This window comes from Mustelus asterias, chromosome 10 (genome assembly GCF_964213995.1).
Source record: "Mustelus asterias chromosome 10, sMusAst1.hap1.1, whole genome shotgun sequence".
NCBI classification, from domain to species: domain Eukaryota; kingdom Metazoa; phylum Chordata; class Chondrichthyes; order Carcharhiniformes; family Triakidae; genus Mustelus; species Mustelus asterias.
In genome coordinates, this window is record NC_135810.1 from 126,335,866 (window position 1) to 126,355,032 (window position 19,167).

The 19,167-nt window shown below is 44.9% G+C and overlaps 1 protein-coding gene across 1 annotated transcript in view; it reads left to right on the plus strand.

Annotated features, from left to right (window-relative positions):
- Positions 1-19,167, plus strand: part of LOC144499958 (F-box/WD repeat-containing protein 7-like) — a 231,951-nt gene that overhangs the window by 159,241 nt on the left and 53,543 nt on the right. Inside the window, exons 4-5 of the mRNA XM_078222687.1 lie at positions 8,525-8,607; positions 11,162-11,297. Of these exons, the coding sequence (XP_078078813.1) occupies positions 8,525-8,607; positions 11,162-11,297 (219 nt within the window). The remainder of the gene's footprint in view (positions 1-8,524; positions 8,608-11,161; positions 11,298-19,167) is intronic.

Below are 19,167 nucleotides of genomic sequence, written 5' to 3' on the forward strand. Positions count from 1 at the left end.
AGTTCTAAAAGGTTTCCCCCTTATCCTCAAACTATGGCCCCTAGTTTTGGACTCCCCCACCATTGGGAACATTCTTTCTGAATCTACCCTGTCTAACCCTGTTAGAATTTTGTAAGTTTCTATAAGATCCCCTGGAGTAGTATAAAGAGTGATGGCAGCAGAATCCATCATGTCGTTTAAAAGGGAAGTGGATCATTTGGAACAAGATACAAAGGATACTCTGATACCAGACAGAACTGAAACCAAGAGTGGTCCTGTATTTACAAATAAAGTTATTTTAATGTTTATTTGTTAGTGTCACAAGTAGGCTCACATTAACACTGCGATGAAGTTACTGTGAAAATCCCCTAGTCGCCACACTCCAGCGTCTGTTTGGGTACACTGAGGGAGAATTTAGCATTACCAATGCACCTAACCAACATGTCTTTCAGACTGTGGGAGGACACCGGACCACCCAGAGGAAACCCACACAGACACGGGGAAAACATGCAGACTCCGCACAGACAGTGACCCAAGCCGGCAATCGAACCCAGGTCCCTGCTGCTGTGAGGTAGCAGTGCTAACCACTGCGCCACCGTGTCCCCCTGTAATGCCTTTCATGAGCTTTGATGTGCTTCACAGCAAACAAACTTTTGAAGGTTGATCATTGTTGATTCATTGGAAAAATAACTGAAAATTAAAGAGTAGCCAGTTACCTCCCATCCCAGAATGCAGCATGTTCCCCAGTACAGTGCTCGTTTGTGCTGCATTATCTGTTTGCCTTGGAGTGTGGCTAAAATCTGGAATGCATGGTTTGAGATCAGCATGTTGTGGAGGCAGGTTCAATGAAGGCTTTTAAAAGGAAATTAGATTGTGATTTGAAAAGGAAGAACTGCAAGGTTATCGGGCGAAGGTGGGGGAATGATACTCAGATAACTGGTTATTCGGACAGCTGGTACAGAACGACATCTCAACTGGTACCCCTTTTGGTGTGACAATTTATGATACCTGCAGCTCGCTGACCTGGTGAGAGTGCTGCCAACCAGTTTGATCTGTGCATATCAATGTTGTAAATACTTAAAGTCCTCAGTAGAATTAAGATAAAAGCAAATTGCTGTGGATGCTGGAATCTGAAACAAAACAGAAAATGCTGAAATATTTCAGGTGTGATAGCATCTGCAGAGAGAGAATAGAGTCAATGTTTCGAGTCTGGATGATGCTTTGTCAGAGCTCTGTCTCCATCCTCCCACCTCTGTCTCCATTTCTGGTGATAAACTGTCTACAAATGTCCCTTACTAGCCCACCGACTCCCACAACTACCTTGATGACAACTCTTCACATCCCACATCCTGTAAGGACTCCATCCCATTCTCTCAGTTCCTTCGCCTCCACCGCCCCTGTTCTGATGATGCCACTTTCCAAAATAGCGCTGCCAATGAGGGTATCAAATTGAAAGAAAATGCATACAAAGTGGCAAAGATTAGTGGGAATCTAGAGGATTGGGAAATCTTTAAAGGTCAACAGAAAGCCACGATAAAAGCTATAAAGAAAAGTAAGATGGATTATGAGAATAAACTAGCTCAGAATATAAAAACAGATAGCAAAAGGTTCTACAAATATATAAAACGAAAAAGAGTGGCTAAAGTAAACATTGGTCCTTTAGAGGATGAGAAGGGGGATGTAATAACTGGAAATAAGAAAATGGCTGAGGCATTGAACAGGTATTTTGTGTCGGTCTTCACAGTGGAAGACACAAATAACATGCCAAAAATTGGTGACAGGAAGGCTATGGCAGGTGAGGACCTAGAAACTATCATTATCACAAAAGAGGTAGTGTTGGGCAAGTTAATGGGGCTAAAGGTAGACAAGTCTCCTGGTCCTGATGGAATGCATCCCAGGGTACTAATAAAGATGGCGGGAGAAATAGCAAATGCACTAGTGGTAATTTACCAAAATTCGCTGGACTCTGGGGTGGTTCCCGCAGATTGGAAAACAGCAAATGTGACGCCACTGTTTAAAAAAGGAGGTAGACAAAAGGCAGGTAACTATAGGCCGGTTAGTTTAACTTCTGTAGTAGGGAAAATGCTTGAATCTATCATCAAGGAAGAAATAGCGAGACATCTGGATATAAATTGTCCCATTGGTAAGACGCAGCATGGGTTCATGAAGGGCAGGTCATGTTTGACTAATTTGGTGGCATTCTTTGAGAACTTTACATGTGTAGTGGACAATGGGGGAACCTGTGGATGTGGTGTATCTGGATATCCAGAAGGCATTTGACAAGGTGCTGCATAAGATAAAGGTGCAGCGCTCCGAAAGCTAATGGCATTTGCTACCAAATAAATCTGTTGGACTTTAACCTGGTGTTGTTAAAACTCTTACTAAGATAAAGGTGCACAGTGTTACGGGTAATGTATTAGCATGGATAGAGGATTGGTTAACGAACAGAAAGCAAAGAGTGGGGGTAAATGGGTGTTTTTCTGGTTGGCGATCAGTGACTGATGGTGTGCCTCAGGGATCAGTGTTGGGACCGCAATTGTTTGCGATTTACATATTTACATTTACGTGTGCCAAAATTCGCAGATGACACTAAGATGAGTGGCAGAGCAAAGTGTGCAGAGGACGCTGAAAGTCTGCAAAGGGATATAGATAGTCTAAGTGAACGGGCAAGGGTCTGGCAGATGGAGTACAATGTTGGTAAATGTGAGGTCATCCATTTTGGTAGGAATAACAGCAAAATGGATTATTATTTAAATGGTAAAAAATTGCAGCATGCTGCTGTGCAGAGGGACCTGGGTGTCCTTGTGCATGAATCACAAAAAGTTGGTTTGCAGGTGTAGCAGGTAATTAAGAAGGCAAATGGAATTTTGTCCTTCATTACTCGAGGGATGGAGTTTAAAAACAGCGAGGTTATGTTGCAGCTGTATCAGGTGCTGGTGAGGCCACACATGGAGTACTGTGTACAGTTTTGGTCTCCTTACTTGAGAAAGGATATACTGGTACTGGAGGAGGTGCAGAGGAGATCACGAGGTTGATTCCGGAGTTGAGGGGGTTGGCGTTTGAGGAGAGACTAAGTAGAGTGGGGCTATACTCATTGGAATTCAGAAGAATAAGGGGAGATCTTATAGAAACATATAAGATTATGAAGGGAATAGATAAGATAGAAGCAGGGAAGTTGTTTCCACTGGCGGGTGAAACCAGAACTAGGGGGCATTGCCTCAAAATAAGGGGAAGCAGATTTAGGACTGAGTTGAGGAGCAACTTCTTCACACAAAGGGTTGTGAATCTGTGGAATTCCCTGCCCAGTGAAGCAGTTGAGGCTACCTCATTGAATGTTTTTAAGGCAAGGATAGATACATTTTTGAACAGTAAAGGAATTCAGGGTTATGGTGAGCGGGCAGGTAAGTGGAGCTGAGTCCACAAAAAGATCAGCCATGATCTTATTGAATGGCAGAGCAGGCTCGAGGGGCTGGATGGCCTACTCCTCCTAGTTAGGTTCTTATGTCTGTCTGTCTTCCTCAGTCGTGGTTTTCCACCCAGTATAGTTGACAGGGCTCTCAACCGTGTCCAACCCATCCCCAGGCCACTGCTCTCACACCCTCCCCTCCCTCCCAGAGCCAGGCTAGGGCCCCCTCGTCCTTATGTTTCACTCCACCAGTCTCCGCATTCAAAGGATCATCTTCCGCCAACTCCAGCATGATACCACTACTCAATGCATCTTCCCCTCACAAACCACCACCACCACTCACCCCAGCATTCTGCAGGGACCGTTCTCTCCGGGACACCCTGGTCCACTCTTCCATCACATCCAACACCTCACCCTCTTCCCATAGCACCTTTCCATGCAATCGGAGAAGGTTCAACACCTGCCCCTTTACCTCCTCCCTGCTCACCCTCCCAGTCCTGAACACCCCTTTCAGGTGAAGCAGCGCTCCACATGCACCTCCTTCAACCTGGTCTATTGCATTCGCTGCTCCCAATGTGGTCTACTCTACATCGGAGAGACCAAACGCAGACTGGGTGACTGCTTCACTGAACACCTTCACCGCACAGGACCTTCAACCGATGCTGTACACTAGATACATCGATGATATTTTCTTCCTTTGGAGTCATGGTGAGCAATCACTGAAACAACTATATGATGACATCAACAAGTTCCATCCCACCATCAGACTCACCATGGACTACTCTCCGGAATCAGTTGCATTCTTGGACACACGCATTTCCATTAAGGACGGTCACCTCAGCACCTCACTGTACCGCAAGCCCACGGATAACCTCACGATGCTCCACTTCTCCAGCTTCCACCCTAAACACGTAAAAGAAGCCATCCCCTACGGACAAGCCCTCCGAATACACAGGATCTGCTCGGATGAGGAGGATCGCAACAGACACCTCCAGACGCTGAAAGTTGCCCTCATAAGAACAGGATATGGCGCTCGACTCATCGATCAACAGTTCCGATGCGCCACAGCGAAAAACCGCACCGACCTCCTCAGAAGACAAACACGGGACATGGTGGACAGAGTACCCTTCGTCGTCCAGTATTTCCCCGGAGCGGAGAAGCTACGGCATCTCCTCCGGAGCCTTCAACATGTCATTGATGAAGACGAACATCTCGCCAAGGCCATCCCCACACCCCCACTTCTTGCCTTCAAACAACCGCGCAACCTCAAACAGACCATTGTCCACAGCAAACTACCCAGCGTTCAGGAGAACAGTGACCACGACACCACACAACCCTGCCACAGCAACCTCTGCAAGACGTGCCGGATCATCAACACGGATGCCATCATCTCGCATGAGAACACCATCCACCAGGTGTACAGTACATATACTTGCAACTCGGCCAATGTTGTCTACCTGATGCGCTGCAGGAAAGGATGTCCCGAGGCATGGTACATTGGGGAAACCATGCAGACGCTACGACAACGGATGAATGAACACCGCTCGACAATCACCAGGCAAGACTGTTCTCTTCCTGTGGGGGAGCACTTCAGCAGTCACGGGCATTCAGCCTTGGATCTTCGGGTAAGCGTTCTCCAAGGCGGCCTTCACGACACACGACAGCGCAGAGTCGCTGAGCAGAAACTGATAGCCAAGTTCCGCACACATGAGGACGGCCTAAACCGGGATGTTGGATTTATGTCACATTATCAGTAACCCCCACAGCTTGCCTCCTGGACTTGCAGGCTGTCCTGTCTGGAGACAATACACATCTCTTTAACCTGTGCTTAATGCTCCCTCCACCCACATTGTCTGTATCTTTAAGACCTGGCTGGCTGTAGGGATTCGCATTCTAATCAGTATTCTGTAACTTGATTTTGTGTCTTGGTGCACTGTTTGAGAGCACATTTCCACTCCATCTGACGAAGGAGCAGCGCTCCGAAAGCTTATGGTATTTGCTACCAAATAAACCTGTTGGACTTTAACCTGGTGTTGTGAGACTTCTTACTGTGTTCACCCCAGTCCAACGCCGGCATCTCCACTTCTTGACAGAAGCCAGAGGGTGGTTGGAGAGAGTTGTTTTTCAAACTGGAGGCCTGTGACCAGCGGTGTGCCTCAGGGATCAGTGGTGGGCCCACTGTTATTTGTCGTTTTATATTAATGATTTGAATGAGAATATAGGAGGCATGGTTAGTAAGTTTGCAGATGACAGTAAGGTTGGTGGCATAGTGGATAGTGAAGAAAGTTATCTCCAATTGCAACGGGATCTTGATCAATTGGGCCAGTGGGCTGACGAATGGCAGATGGAGTTTAATTTAGACAAATATGAGGTGATGCATTTTGGTAGATTGAACCAGGGCAGGACATACTCAGTTCATGGTAGGGTGTTGGGGAGAGTTACAGAACAAAGAGATCTAGGGGTACATGTTCATAGCTCCTTGAAAGTGGAGTCACAGGTGGACAGAGTGGTGAAGAAGGCATTCGGCATGCTTGGTTTCATCGGTCAGAACATTGAAGACAGGAGTTGGGACATCTTGTTGAAGTTGTACAAGACATTGGTAAGGCCACTTGGAATACTGTGTGCATTTCTGGTCACCGTATTATAGAAAGGATATTATTAAACTAGAAAGAGTGCAGAAAAGATTTACTCGGATGCTACCGTGACTTGATGGATTGAGTTATAAGGAGAGACTGGATCGACTGGGACTTTTTTCTCTGGACCGTAGGAGGCTGAGGGGTGACCTTATAGAGGTCTATAAAATAATGAGGGGCACAGATCAGCTAGATAGTCAATATCTTTTCCCAAAGGTAGGGGAGTCTAAAACTAGAGGGCATAGGTTTAAGGTGAGAGGGCAGCGATACAAAAGTGTCCAGAGGGGCAATCTTTTCACACAGAGGGTGGTGAGTGTCTGGAACAAGCTGCCAGAGGTAGTAGTAGAGGCGGGTACAATTTTATCTTTTAAAAAGCATTTGGATAGTTACATGGGTACGATGGGTATAGAGAGATATGGGCCAAATGCGGGCAATTGGGATTAGCTTAGGGTTTTTTTTTTTAAAAAAGAGCAGCATGGACAAGTTGGGCCAAAGGGCCTGTTTTCATGCTGTAAACCTCCGACTCTCGGGCTCCTTGATGCCACACTGGGACAAATACTGCCTTCACGTCGAGGGCAGTCACTCTCTCCTCCTCATGAGGGAGATGAGACATGGGATTGCATGGTATGGGCTTTGACATGGGATATTTGATCTAAAATAACATGATTGATGCATGTCTGATCTTTTTCTGGAAGATTCCGATCATTTCTATTGTCCTGGACAACCGCATATGCGGGAAATGTCATCCGCTGGAGCTCTGGGTTTCAGCTGGTGTCACCGTGGTGCATCCGTGAGGCTGAGTGCTTTGTGGATAGCACAGGGTATTGTCACCCTAATGATTAATGATATGTGGGCAGAGGGGGAATCGGTGACTGTCAAATTTTTGAGGAGGACTAAGCAGGTAGAGCAGGAGTCCATTGAGTGCATCTCACTGTATTCCGTTCTGAATACTGTTGAGTGAGTTGGTACCTTTGAGATATGCAGCCAGACCAATGCCAGGGCTGACTCAGAAAAAGATTGGAAAAGGAACAGTGATGAGATTTGATAGGAGAACAGACAGGCCACAGAAAATGAATTGAGGATGGTATGTTGCCCCACTGGTGCCAGGATCAGGGATATCACTGAGCAACAGTAGAGCACTCTGAGGGAGGAGGGTGAACAGCCAACATGGATAATCTGTATCTGTACCAACAGCATAGATAGAAAGAGGGATTTGATACTGCAGACAGAGCTTTGAGCGCGAGGAAGGAAACCAACCAGCAAGTGGTATCTGGGAGGCAGTAATCTCCAGATAACTCTGGAAGACTGATACTGCTCTGCTTCTCCAAGGGTCTTGGACAATAGATCTCCCTCAGTCAAAACTGTTTGAAAAGCAGATCCATTGGTTATTCCATCTCATTGCTGTTTTTGGGATCCTATTGTGTACAAAATTGCTGCCCATGTAATGATGACTGCACTTCAGAGTTAATGTATGTGAAATGCTTAGAAATTTATAAGAAAAAGGGTGAAGTAAAAAGTGCATTAAATGCACAGAATTGTTTAAGAAGGAAGTCTTGTGACACAGCGTTAGTGTCCCTAACTCTGGACCAGAAGCTTCAAGCCTAACAGCAGGACTTGTTGGCCACAGAAGGAGAGTTCATAACGCAATTCATCGGGCTGATATTCAGCTCGGGAATCCTTCCCCCGCTTCCCACTGTTTCCCAAAGAAAAAACGGTGTGTGAAGATGCACTTCTAAAAATTGTTTGAGGATCAGAATTAAACAGGACCTTTAGCTTTTAGAATACATGGACATTTATTGTGCTCCTTAAAACAGAGTGTGCATCAAGAGAGGTTAATGTTTCGGATCTGGAATCACTGAGAGCTGTCGGGGTGAACAGATTCATCCATTTGAGTGGGACAGATTCTGATATCCCAGAAAACAGTTTTGAAATCCAACCAATGTTCCGTCCCAATGTTTCTACTGAAATACTCATTAGATAATTTGTGAGAGATTGTTAAATGGACTACAAGATTTTAATAAGCCACTAAACTGTCCTGGAGCATATGCAAACTCATTAAATGAGCTGCAAGTGAGGTATAGTTTTACAGGTCTTAAGTGTGCTGCACTTTGTATATCTTGGAGGTTGATTATATAAAAAGGTGCATGAAATTGCAGTAAAGGATGGGGCCAAGTACCTCCATGTCTGCTTTCTAATGCATCTGTACATTAAGTGCTGCTACTGGTTGCCATTTCCTTTCAGTCTTGCTTTGGGCCATAGATTACTGAGTGATTATTGTTTAAAACAATTAACAGTCTGGATGGATTGTTATTAGGCGTAGTTATATGTCGTCAGGAAGGACTAATTCTGAGTCCTGTCTATGTTTGATTGTTTGTCCCTTGCAGGATAGTTTGTGGCCAACCAGAGCCCTATTAATATCCCATTTCCTGTTGTTTTTTCTCTGTTAACTAGTGCACTCAGCAGACCAGGGTTCATTACATCTCAATATGATGTTCTCTTTTCACAGATGAAGCGAAAATCAGAGAATGGCCTTGATGTACGAGCACTATCACCGGGAAAGAAACTCTGCAAAGGGTCAGAATACTCCAGGTACTGACACAAAAATGCAGCTGTAGGATTGACCAAGTTGTCTCTCGACTAAAGCCCACTGAATAGGACACCCGTGTGTTTTAACTTGCTATCTTAGTGATTTGATGTTTTGTATTACTGACTAAAATGAGTGCGAGATGAACAAATTGGTTCAAAAATTCCTCATGTCAAAACGCTTGGGTTTACTGTTTTTAAAAAAAGTTTACTTTTCCAAAATTTCTGCAACACTGGATTGCAGATCATATCTGAAATTCTGTTACATATCAATAAAGTGAATGCATCAAGAACAAAATTCAAGGAGAATATAACCTCCAATAATTAGAAATTTGTGCACTTAATATTAAGAGTAGTATGCATACTGTGCAATATAGCTCTAATTACTTGTGTTTATATTTATAGTTGGGGAATTGGTTTAACTCAGTTGACTGGGCAGCTGGTTTGTGATGCAGAGTAGCATCAACAGCACGGGTTCAATTCCCGGACCAGCTGAGGTTATTCATGAAGTCTCCGCTTCTCAACCTTGCCCCTTGTCTGAGGTGTGACTATCCTCAGGTTAAATCACCACTGGTCAGCTCTTCCCCTCAAAGGGGAGAGCAGCCGATTGGCGCCTGGGACAATCTTTACCTTCTATTTTGCCAATACTGATTGCTATCGATATCTCAAGCATGTAACACAATGAATTACAGAATATATTTGTATTTTTAAAATTCATTCATGGGATGTGGGCATCTCCGGCTGGGCCAGCATTTATTACCCTTGAGCTGAGTGGCTCGCTTTACCACCTGAGGACATTTAAGAGCCAACCACATTGCTGTGGGTCTGGAGTTACATGTAGGCCAGGCCAGGTGAGGGCCACAGATTTCCTTCCCTAAAGGACATTAGCAAACCAGATGGGACGGGTCATCTTTAGACTTTTAATTCTAATTTTACCGGCTGCCAGGGCATACCTTGGGTTTCTAGATCACTAGTCCAGTGACAATACCACTGCATCACTGCCTGTCCAAGCACACACCATTTATTGCTGGACCATGCCACTTTATAGCTTAATAACATCCTCTCAAAAACACACCCTAGTTCTTGAAAAGTTACTTTCAAAAAGCAGCTAAAGTTATAGAATCTGTTACTGGACTGCTGGATGATTTTCGCAGATCACAATCGAGTGAATGTTTACCTCGCCAACCAATATGCTTCATTGAAAGCCAGCTTTGTTAAATCACAAGTTCACCATTTGCAGCCAGTGTGGGCTCAGTTGCAATCTGCAACTGATATTGATAGTGGGGGATCCAGCAGTGGTAATGCCAAGGGAAATGGTTAGATTCTCTCTTGTTGGAGATAGTTATTGCCTGGCACCTGTATGTATGAATATTATTTTCCACATGTCATCCCAAGCCTGGATATTGTCCGGGCCTTGTTTATTTGGGCATGGACCGCTTTGGTACCCAAGGAGTTGCGAATGATTCTCAACGTTGTGCAATTATTAGTGAACATACCCCTTCTGATCTTGTGATGGAAGGAAGGTTATTGACGAAACAGCTGAAGACGGTTGGGCCTAGGATCCTGAGGGACTCCTGCTGCGATGTCCTGGGTCTGAGATGACTGACCTCCAACAACCACAGCCATTTTCAGTGATGTTAGTTATGAGTCCAACCAGTAAAGCTCACACAACTGGCAATCATTGCTCACAAATAAGGCCTTGTTGTTAAATTACTCGTGAGTGACTAGAGCCTGTGGAAATATACCCAGGAAGCATTAAATACCCTAATGAGAGAAATATAGAAACCTGGTTCAAATGTCTCTTTCCATGAATAATGTCCATTGGATCAAGTGTGGAAAGTAAATCCAGATTAACATATGCTGCTCATAATGTGTCAGATCAGCAGGTAATGTGTGAGAGCAGCTAATGATTGCTGACGTGTCTGGTGCTGTTCCCCAGCTCTTGCGTAGGTGATGGGATGTGGAGGAAGATGCTGCAGCCTCGCATCAGCTGGTGTCTTTTCTATTTTTTATGAAATTATAGAAGTAGAGAATGTGAGCTGCATATTAATCACAATCTGTTGCTGCTGTGATCCAGTATAAGTGGTGTGTCTAGCAAGCTGAAGTTGGTTTTAAACCCACATCAAAGCTTTAATATTTGAAAGATCTCAATTAAACAGAACAAAACTATGATTTTGGATAAATTTGAAAATGGATAATTATTGCAGGTTATTTGTGACCCTCGTGTCTGAACAACCACTGCTCAATAAACTCGGAGTAAATGTCCATCCATGTGGCCTCATGAAATATTCCCAGCATGGGTTAGCTGCGGATTAAATTCATTTTATCATGCCCCAGAAATTCGATTTAAACGTGTCTGTTAGAACCAGCTTCCTTCACCCATGTCAGGCATTCCTGAGGCCTCTTCAAAAAAACATCTCTTACTAGATGTAAAATGCTGTTCAGCCATTGTAAAGAAATAAATCCAACCCAGGAGTATGCCCTGAAGTTCTCATCTCTCTGACCCCAGTCAGGACATTACCATGAAGAATAGTCACGTCTCTGTTTCCTTTTCCAACAGCTCCTTATCTCCCTGCATAAATACAGCCACGACATTCGGTGATCTACGGAATGGCAACATCCCAGGTCAGCATCGGAGACGTATTACATCAGTGGCACCTCCATCAGATCTTCAGGAATGGCTTGGCATGTTCCAGGTAGGTACACTGAAGGAATCAACTTCGAGATGGGGTGGGCAGAAAGACGCACACAGCTGTGTGTACCAGGTAATCTGCAGTTGTTGTGTAGGGTAGACATGGGAGATGGGCGTCTGTGTTGGTAAGTTGGAGAATCATATTCTTTCCAGAGACAAGAAGTAAATTTGATGTAAATTGTCATTGTAGATTTCCTGTCTTCACTGTGAAACAGTTGATGTCTAACTTTCCACTGAGGCTGCTACAAATAAATAAAATGAATGCAAACCTCAGAGGCTGCCAAGAAGGTGATTATCATCAAGCCAAGGGATTAATCCTGGCTTAATGAATATTGTAAAAGAGCATGCCAGGAGCCGCAGCAGGCATATCTACAAATGAATAGACTAATGCAGTCTCTCGAGATTCAGAATAACTTGCTTCCACTCTGGTTCAGTGGGTTCTCAGGTGGCTGACAATCCAGTGCATGATCTGTAAACTCTGCCATATGTAGGGTAGGTGGTGCTTGAATGGTTGGGGAGATGAGCTATTTGGAGGTTTGAGTGCTCTCTCTCCAACTCCTTGACTTCAGCTCTGAGTCCCCAGCAAAGTTTCTCTGTACCTTTCTGAATGAACCTCCTCCATTTTGATCGGTCACAAACCAGGGTCTCCTGTGAGTCACTGGGGAAGTTTGATTTCTTCAGCAATGCCTTGAAGACATTCCTTTTTAAAAAAAATTCACTCTTTTCACTTGGTGTGTGGGCAAAGTTATAGCTCATGGAATAAAAGGGACAGTAGCAACATGGATCCAGAATTGGCTGAGTGACAAGAAATAGAGCAATGGTTAATGGATTTCTTTGGGGGCTGGAGATTTGTGATGGAGTTACCCAAGGGTCAGTATTAAGACCCTTGCTTTTCCTGATGTATATTGATGACCGAGAACTTGTGTACAAGACTCAATCTCAAAATTTACAGATGTTACAAACCTTGGAAGCATTATAAACTGAGAGAATGATAGTGTAGAACTTCAAAAGGATATTGACAAGTTGGTGGAATGAGCAGACAAGTGGCCAATGAAGCCCAATCGGGAGAAATATGAAGTGATTCATTTTGGTACAAAGAGATGATATAAAATAAATCTCCTCAAAAGGAGGTTCAGGAACAGAGGGACCTGGGTATACATGTGCACGAATCATTGAAGATGGCAGGACAGCTTGAGAGAGTGGTTAAAAATACGTACAGTATCCTAGATTTTATGAATAGGGGCTTGGAATACAGGACTTGTATAAGATATTAGTTTGCCCTCAACTGGAGTAGTGCACCCAGCTCTGGGTGTCACACTTTAGGAAGGATGCTGTTATGACCCTGAACCAGACCCTCACGTTTTTGGTATGATCCAGTTAGCGACCAATAACGTTTTGCTTCAAGTAGTTAGTAAGTTTGAGATTCAAGACACTTTGAAAGAGAATAAAGCCTCAAGGTTTCATAGGTTTTGAACAAACAAAAACAAACTTCACTGTACAAGGTCAGAAAGATAAAACAATTTACAGTATCTTATACTCTCACATTCATTGTTAATATGAAGTGCATGTGAACTAACAGACCAACTGGCCAAACACACCATGCTACACAATAAATAGATGCGACCAAGACAGATCCCATGGATTTCCCAACAGCCCACCCAGGCAACCGAGTGAACCAATCTCATTGAAGCTCTGTCGTGTCTCTCAACCTTTGACCTTTGAAGATCTCACCTTGGAATTGTTACTGATTAGGGAGAATATCACAGCTATACAGAGGGAGGACACCTTGGTGGGATCATGCAATGAGACCATATGGGTAAAATTAAGGAACAGGAGCGGTGCAATCACACTGTTGGGGTTGTACAACAGACCTCCCAACAGCCAGTGTGAAGTGGAGGAACTGATATGTCAGCAGATTATAGGATGATGTAAAAACAACAGGGCTGTTGTGATGGGCGATTTTAACTTCTCCAACATAGACTGGGATTCCTTTAGTCCCAGGAGCTTGGACGGGGCAGAGTTTGTTCAGTGTGTCCAAGAGTACTTATTGAGGCAATATGTAGATAGTCCAACTCGGGTGGAGGCATCTTAGACCTGGTTCTGGGAAACGAGCCCGGACAGGTGATTGTCTCAGTGGGGGACCATTTTGGGAACAGTGATCACAATTCTATAAGTTTTAATATACTTGTAGAAAAGGATAGAAGTCCCAGAGTGAAAGTACTGAACTGGGGGGAGGCTAACTATGACAGTATTAGCCAGGAGCTAGGGAATGTAGACTGGGGCAGCTGTTTGAGGGTAAATCCACATCCGATATGTGGCAGTCTTTTAAAAGTCAGTTGTTAACAATTCAGGACAAGTATGTCCCTGTAAAAATGAAGGAAGTGATGAAGATGATTGATGAGGGTAGGGCAGTGGATGTTGTCTACATGGACTTCAGTAAGGCCTTTGACAAGGTCCCTCATGGCAGACTGGTGCAGAAAGTGAAGTCGCATGGGATCAGAGGTGAGCTGGCAAGGTGGATACAAAACTGGCTCGGTCAAAGAAGACAGAGGGTAGCAGTGGAAGGGTGCATTTCTGAATGGAGGGCTGTGACAAGTGGTGTTCCTCAGGGATCAGTGCTGGGACCTTTGCTGTTTGTAATATATATATGATTTGGAGGAAAATGTAACTGGATTGATTAGTAAGTTTGCGGACGACACAAAGATTGGTGGATTTGTGGATAGCGATGAGGACCATCAGAGGATACAGCAGGATATAGATCAGTTGGAGACTGGGGTGGAGAGATGGCAGATGGCGTTTAATCCGGACAAATGTGAGGTAATGCATTTTCGAAGGTTTAATACAGATAGGAAATATACAGTAAATGGCAGAACCCTTAAGAGTATTGATAGGCAAAGGGATCTGGGTGTACAGGTACACAGGTCACTGAAAGTGGCAATGCAAGTGGAGAAGGTGGTCAAGAAGGCATACGGCATGCTTGCCTTCATCGGCCGGGATATTGAGTTTAAAAATTGGCAAGTCATGTTGCCGTTTTATAGAACCCTAGTTAGGCCGCACTTGGAATATTGTGTTCAATTCTGGTCACCACACTACCAGAAGGATGTGGAGGCTTTGGAGAGGGTACAGAAAAGATTTACCAGGGTATTTCCTGATATGGAGGGCATTAGCTATGAGGAAAGAACAAAGAACAGTACAGCACAGGAAACAGGCCCTTCGGCCCTCCAAGCCTGTGCCGCTCCTTGGTCCAACTAGACCAATCGTTTGTATCCCTCCATTCCCAGGCTGCTCATGTGACTATCCAGGTAAGCCTTAAACGATGTCAGCGTGCCTGCCTCCACCACCCTACTTGGCAGCGCATTCCAGGCCCCCACCACCCTCTGTGTAAAAAACGTCCCTCTGATGTCTGAGTTATACTTCGCCCCTCTCAGCTTGAGCCCGTGACCCCTCGTGATCGTCACCTCCGACCTGGGAAAAAGCTTCCCACTGTTCACCCTATCTATACCCTTCATAATCTTGTATACCTCTATTAGATCTCCCCTCATTCTCCGTCTTTCCAAGGAGAACAACCCCAGTCTACCCAATCTCTCCTCATAGCTAAGACCCTCCATACCAGGCAACATCCTGGTAAACCTTCTCTGCACTCTCTCCAATGCCTCCACGTCCTTCTGGTAGTGCGGCGACCAGAACTGGACGCAGTACTCCAAATGTGGCCTAACCAGCGTTCTATACAGCTGCATCATCAGACAACAGCTTTTATACTCTATACCCCGTCCTATAAAGGCAAGCATACCATATGCCTTCTTCACCACCTTCTCCACCTGTGTTGCCACCTTCAAGGATTTGTGGACTTGCACACCTAGGTCCCTCTGTGTTTCTATACTCCTGATGACTCTGCCATTTATTGTATAACTCCTCCCTACATTATTCCTTCCAAAATGCATCACTTCGCATTTATCCGGATTAAATTCCATCTGCCCCCTCTCCGCCCAATTTTCCAGCCTATCTATATCCTGCTGTATTGCCCGACAATGCTCTTCGCTATCCGCAATTCCAGCCATCTTCGTGTCATCCGCAAACTTGCTGATTACACCAGTTACACCTTCTTCCAAATCATTTATATATATCACAAATAGCAGAGGTCCTAGTACAGAGCCCTGCGGAACACCACTGGTCACAGACCTCCAGCCGGAAAAAGACCCTTCGACCACTACCCTCTGTCTCCTATGGCCAAGCCAGTTCTCCACCCATCGAGCCACTTCTCCTTGTATCCCATGAGCCTTAACCTTCTTAACCAACCTGCCATGTGGGACTTGGTTGGAGAAACTTGGTTTATTCTCACTGGAGCAACGGAGGTTGGGGGGGGCGACCTGATAGAAGTCTACAAGATTATGAGAGGCATGGACAGAGTGGATAGTCAGAAGCTTTTTCCCAGGGTGGAAAAGTCAATTACTAGGGGGCATAGGTTTAAGGTGCGAGGGGCAAGTTTTAAAAGAGATGTACGAGGCAGATTTTCTACACAGAGAGTAGTGGGTGCCTGGAAATCGCTGCCGGGGGAGGGAGTGGAAGCGGATACGATAGTGACTTTTAAGGGGCGTCTTGACAAGTACATGAATGAGATGGGAATAGAGGGATATGGTCCCCGGAAGCGTAGGGGGTTTTAGTTAAGCCGGGCAGCATGGTTGGTGCAGGTTTAGAGGGCCGAAGGGCCTGTTCCTGTGCTGTAATTTTCTTTGTTCTTTGATAAAGGTGGCAAGATTCGGAAAGCCTGGATGATGAGAGATTGTGAGCTCAGTGAAAAAGAAGAAGGAGGCATACATAAATTTCAGGAAATTGAAAACGGATAAGGCTCTTGAGGAATACAAAGATAGCAGGAAAACTTAAACAGGGACTTAGGAGGGCAAAGAGAGGCCATGAAATGTTCTTGCGGGCAAGATTTCACCCTATTATAGAGAGGATATTATTAAACTAGAAAGAATGCAGAAAAGATTTACTAGAATGCTACCGGGACTTGATGGTTTGAGTTATAAGGAGAGGCTGGATAGACTGGGACATTTTTCCCTGGAGCGTAGAAAGCTTAGAGGAGATCTTATAGAGGTCTCTAAAATAATGAGAGGCACAGATCAGCTAGATAGTCAATATCTTTTCCCAAAGATAGGTGAGTCTAAAACTAGAGGGCATAGATTTAAGGTGAGAGGGGAGAGATACAAAAGGATCCAGAGGGGCAATTTTTTCACAGAGGCTGGTGAGTGCCTGGAACAAGCTGCCAGAGATGATAGGAGAGGTGGGTACAATTTTGCCTTTTAAATAGCGTTTAGACACTTGCATGGGAGGATGGGTGTAGACGGCTTTCGGCCAAATGCGGGCAATTGAAACTAGCTTAGTGGTAAAAACTGGGTGGCATGGACAAGTTGGGCCAAAGGGCCTGTTTCCATGCTGTAAACCTCTATGACTCTATAATTAAAGAGAATCGCAAGGCTTTTTATGCGTATATAAGGAGGAAGAGGGTAGCTAAGGAAAGGATGGGTTCACTCGGGGTCAGTGGAGGGAATTTGTGTGTGGAGCCAGATAAGGTGGGTGAGGTCCTTACCGAGTACGTTGCATCAGTATTCACAAAGGAGAAGGATGTAGAAAATAGGATGTTGACATTCTAGGACATGTTGAGATAAAAAGGGAGGAAGTATTGAATGTTTTGAAAACCATTGAGGTGGACAAGTCCCCAGGGCCAGATAGGGTCTATCCCAAAATATACTGAGAGAGGTGAGGGAAGAAATTGCTGAGGTCTTGGCCAAAATCTTTGTATCCTCTTTAGTCACGGGCGAGGTACGAGAGGATTGGAGAGTCGCTAACATTTTTCCTCTGTTTAAGAAGGACAGAAGAGACAATCTGGGAAATTACAGCCTGTGAGCCTCACATCAGTGGTGGGGAAATTATTGGAGAAGATTCTTAGGGACAGAATGTACTCTCATCTGGAAGAGACGTTGTGGGAGGCTAGGGAGGAGATTGCGGGTCCCCTAGCCGAGATATTTGAATCGTTGATAGTTACGGGTGAGGTGCCTGAAGATTGGAGAGTGGCAAATGTTGTGCCTTTGTTTTAAAAGGGCTGCAGGGAAAAGCCTGGGAACTACAGGCCAGTGAGCCTCACATCTGTGGTGGGTAAATTGTTGGAAGGTATTTTGAGAGACAGGATCTACAGGCATTTAGAGATGCAAGGACTGATTAGGGACAGCATGGCTTTGAGAGTGGAAAATCATGTCTCACAAATTTGATTGAGTTTTTTGAAGGGGTAACCAAGAAGGTAGATGAGGGCAGTGCAGTTGGTGTTGTCTCCATGGACTTTAGCAAGGCCTTTGACAAGGTACCGCATGGTAGGTTGTTGCATAAAGTTAAATCTCATGGGATCCAGGGTGAGGATCTAAATGGATACAAAATTGGCGGCTTGACAGAATGTGGAGATGCCGGCGTTGGACTGGGGTAAGTACAGTAAGAAGTCTCACAACACCAGGTTAAAGTCCAACAGGTTTATTTGGTAGCAAATACCATAAGCTTTCGGAGCGCTGCCCCTTCGTCAGATGGAGTGGATATCTGTTCTCCTGATGTGGAGATGCCGGCGTTGGACTGGGGTAAACACAGTAAGAAGTTTAACAACACCAGGTTAAAGTCCAACAGGTTTATTTTGTCCAACAGGTTTATCAATAAACCTGTTGGACTTTAACCTGGTGTTGTTAAACTTCTATCTGTTCTCCAACAGTGCACAGACGCAGAAATCAAGTTACAGAATACTGATTAGAATGCAAATCACTACAGCCAGCCAGGTCTTAAAGGTACAGACAATGTGGGTGGAGGGAGCATTCAACACAGGTTAAAGAGATGTGTATTGTCTCCAGACAGAACAGCTAGTGAGATTCTGCAAGATCAGGGGGAAAGCTGTGGGGGTTACTGATAATGTGACATAAATCCAACATCCCGGTTTAGGCCGTCCTCATGTGTGCGGAACTTGGCTATCCGTTTCTGCTCAGCGACTCTGCGCTGTCGTGTGTCGTGAAGGCCGCCTTGGAGAACGCTTACCTGAAGATCCAAGGCTGAATGCCCGTGACTGCTGAAGTGCTCCCCCACAGGAAGAGAACAGTCTTGCCTGGTATTGTTGAGCGGTGTTCATTCATCCGTTGTCGTAGCGTCTGCATGGTTTCCCCAATGTACCATGCCTCGAGACATGGCTGTTCTGCCTGGAGACAATACACATCTCTTTAACCTGTGTTGAATGCTCCCCCCACGCACATTGTCTGTACCTTTAAGACCTGGCTGGCTGTAGTGATTTGCATTCTAATTAGTATTCTGTAACTTGATTTCTGTGTCTGTGCACTGTTGGAGAACAGAGACCACTCCATCTAATGAAGGGGCAGCGCTCCGAAAGCTTATGGTATTTGCTACCAAATAAACCTGTTGGACTTTAACCTGGTGTTGTGAGACTTCTTACTGTTCCTGACAGAAGCCAGAGGGTGGTTGGAGAGTTGTTTTTCAAACTGAAGGCCTGTGACCAGCGGTGTGCCTCAGGGATCAGTGATTTTATTAATGATTTGGATGAGAATATAGGGGGCATGGTTAGTAAGTTTGCAGATGACACCAAGATTGGTGGCATAGTGGACAGTGAAGAAAGGTATCTCCAATTGCAGCAGGACCTTGATCAATTGGGCCAGTAAGCTGACGAATGGCAGATGGAGTTTAATTAAGACAAATGCGAGGTAATGCATTTTGGTAGATTGAACCAGGGCAGGACTTACTCAGTTAATGGTAGGGTGTTGGGGAGAGTTACAGAACAAAGAGATCTAGGGGTACATGTTCATAGCTCCTTGAAAGTGGAGTCACGGGTGGACAGA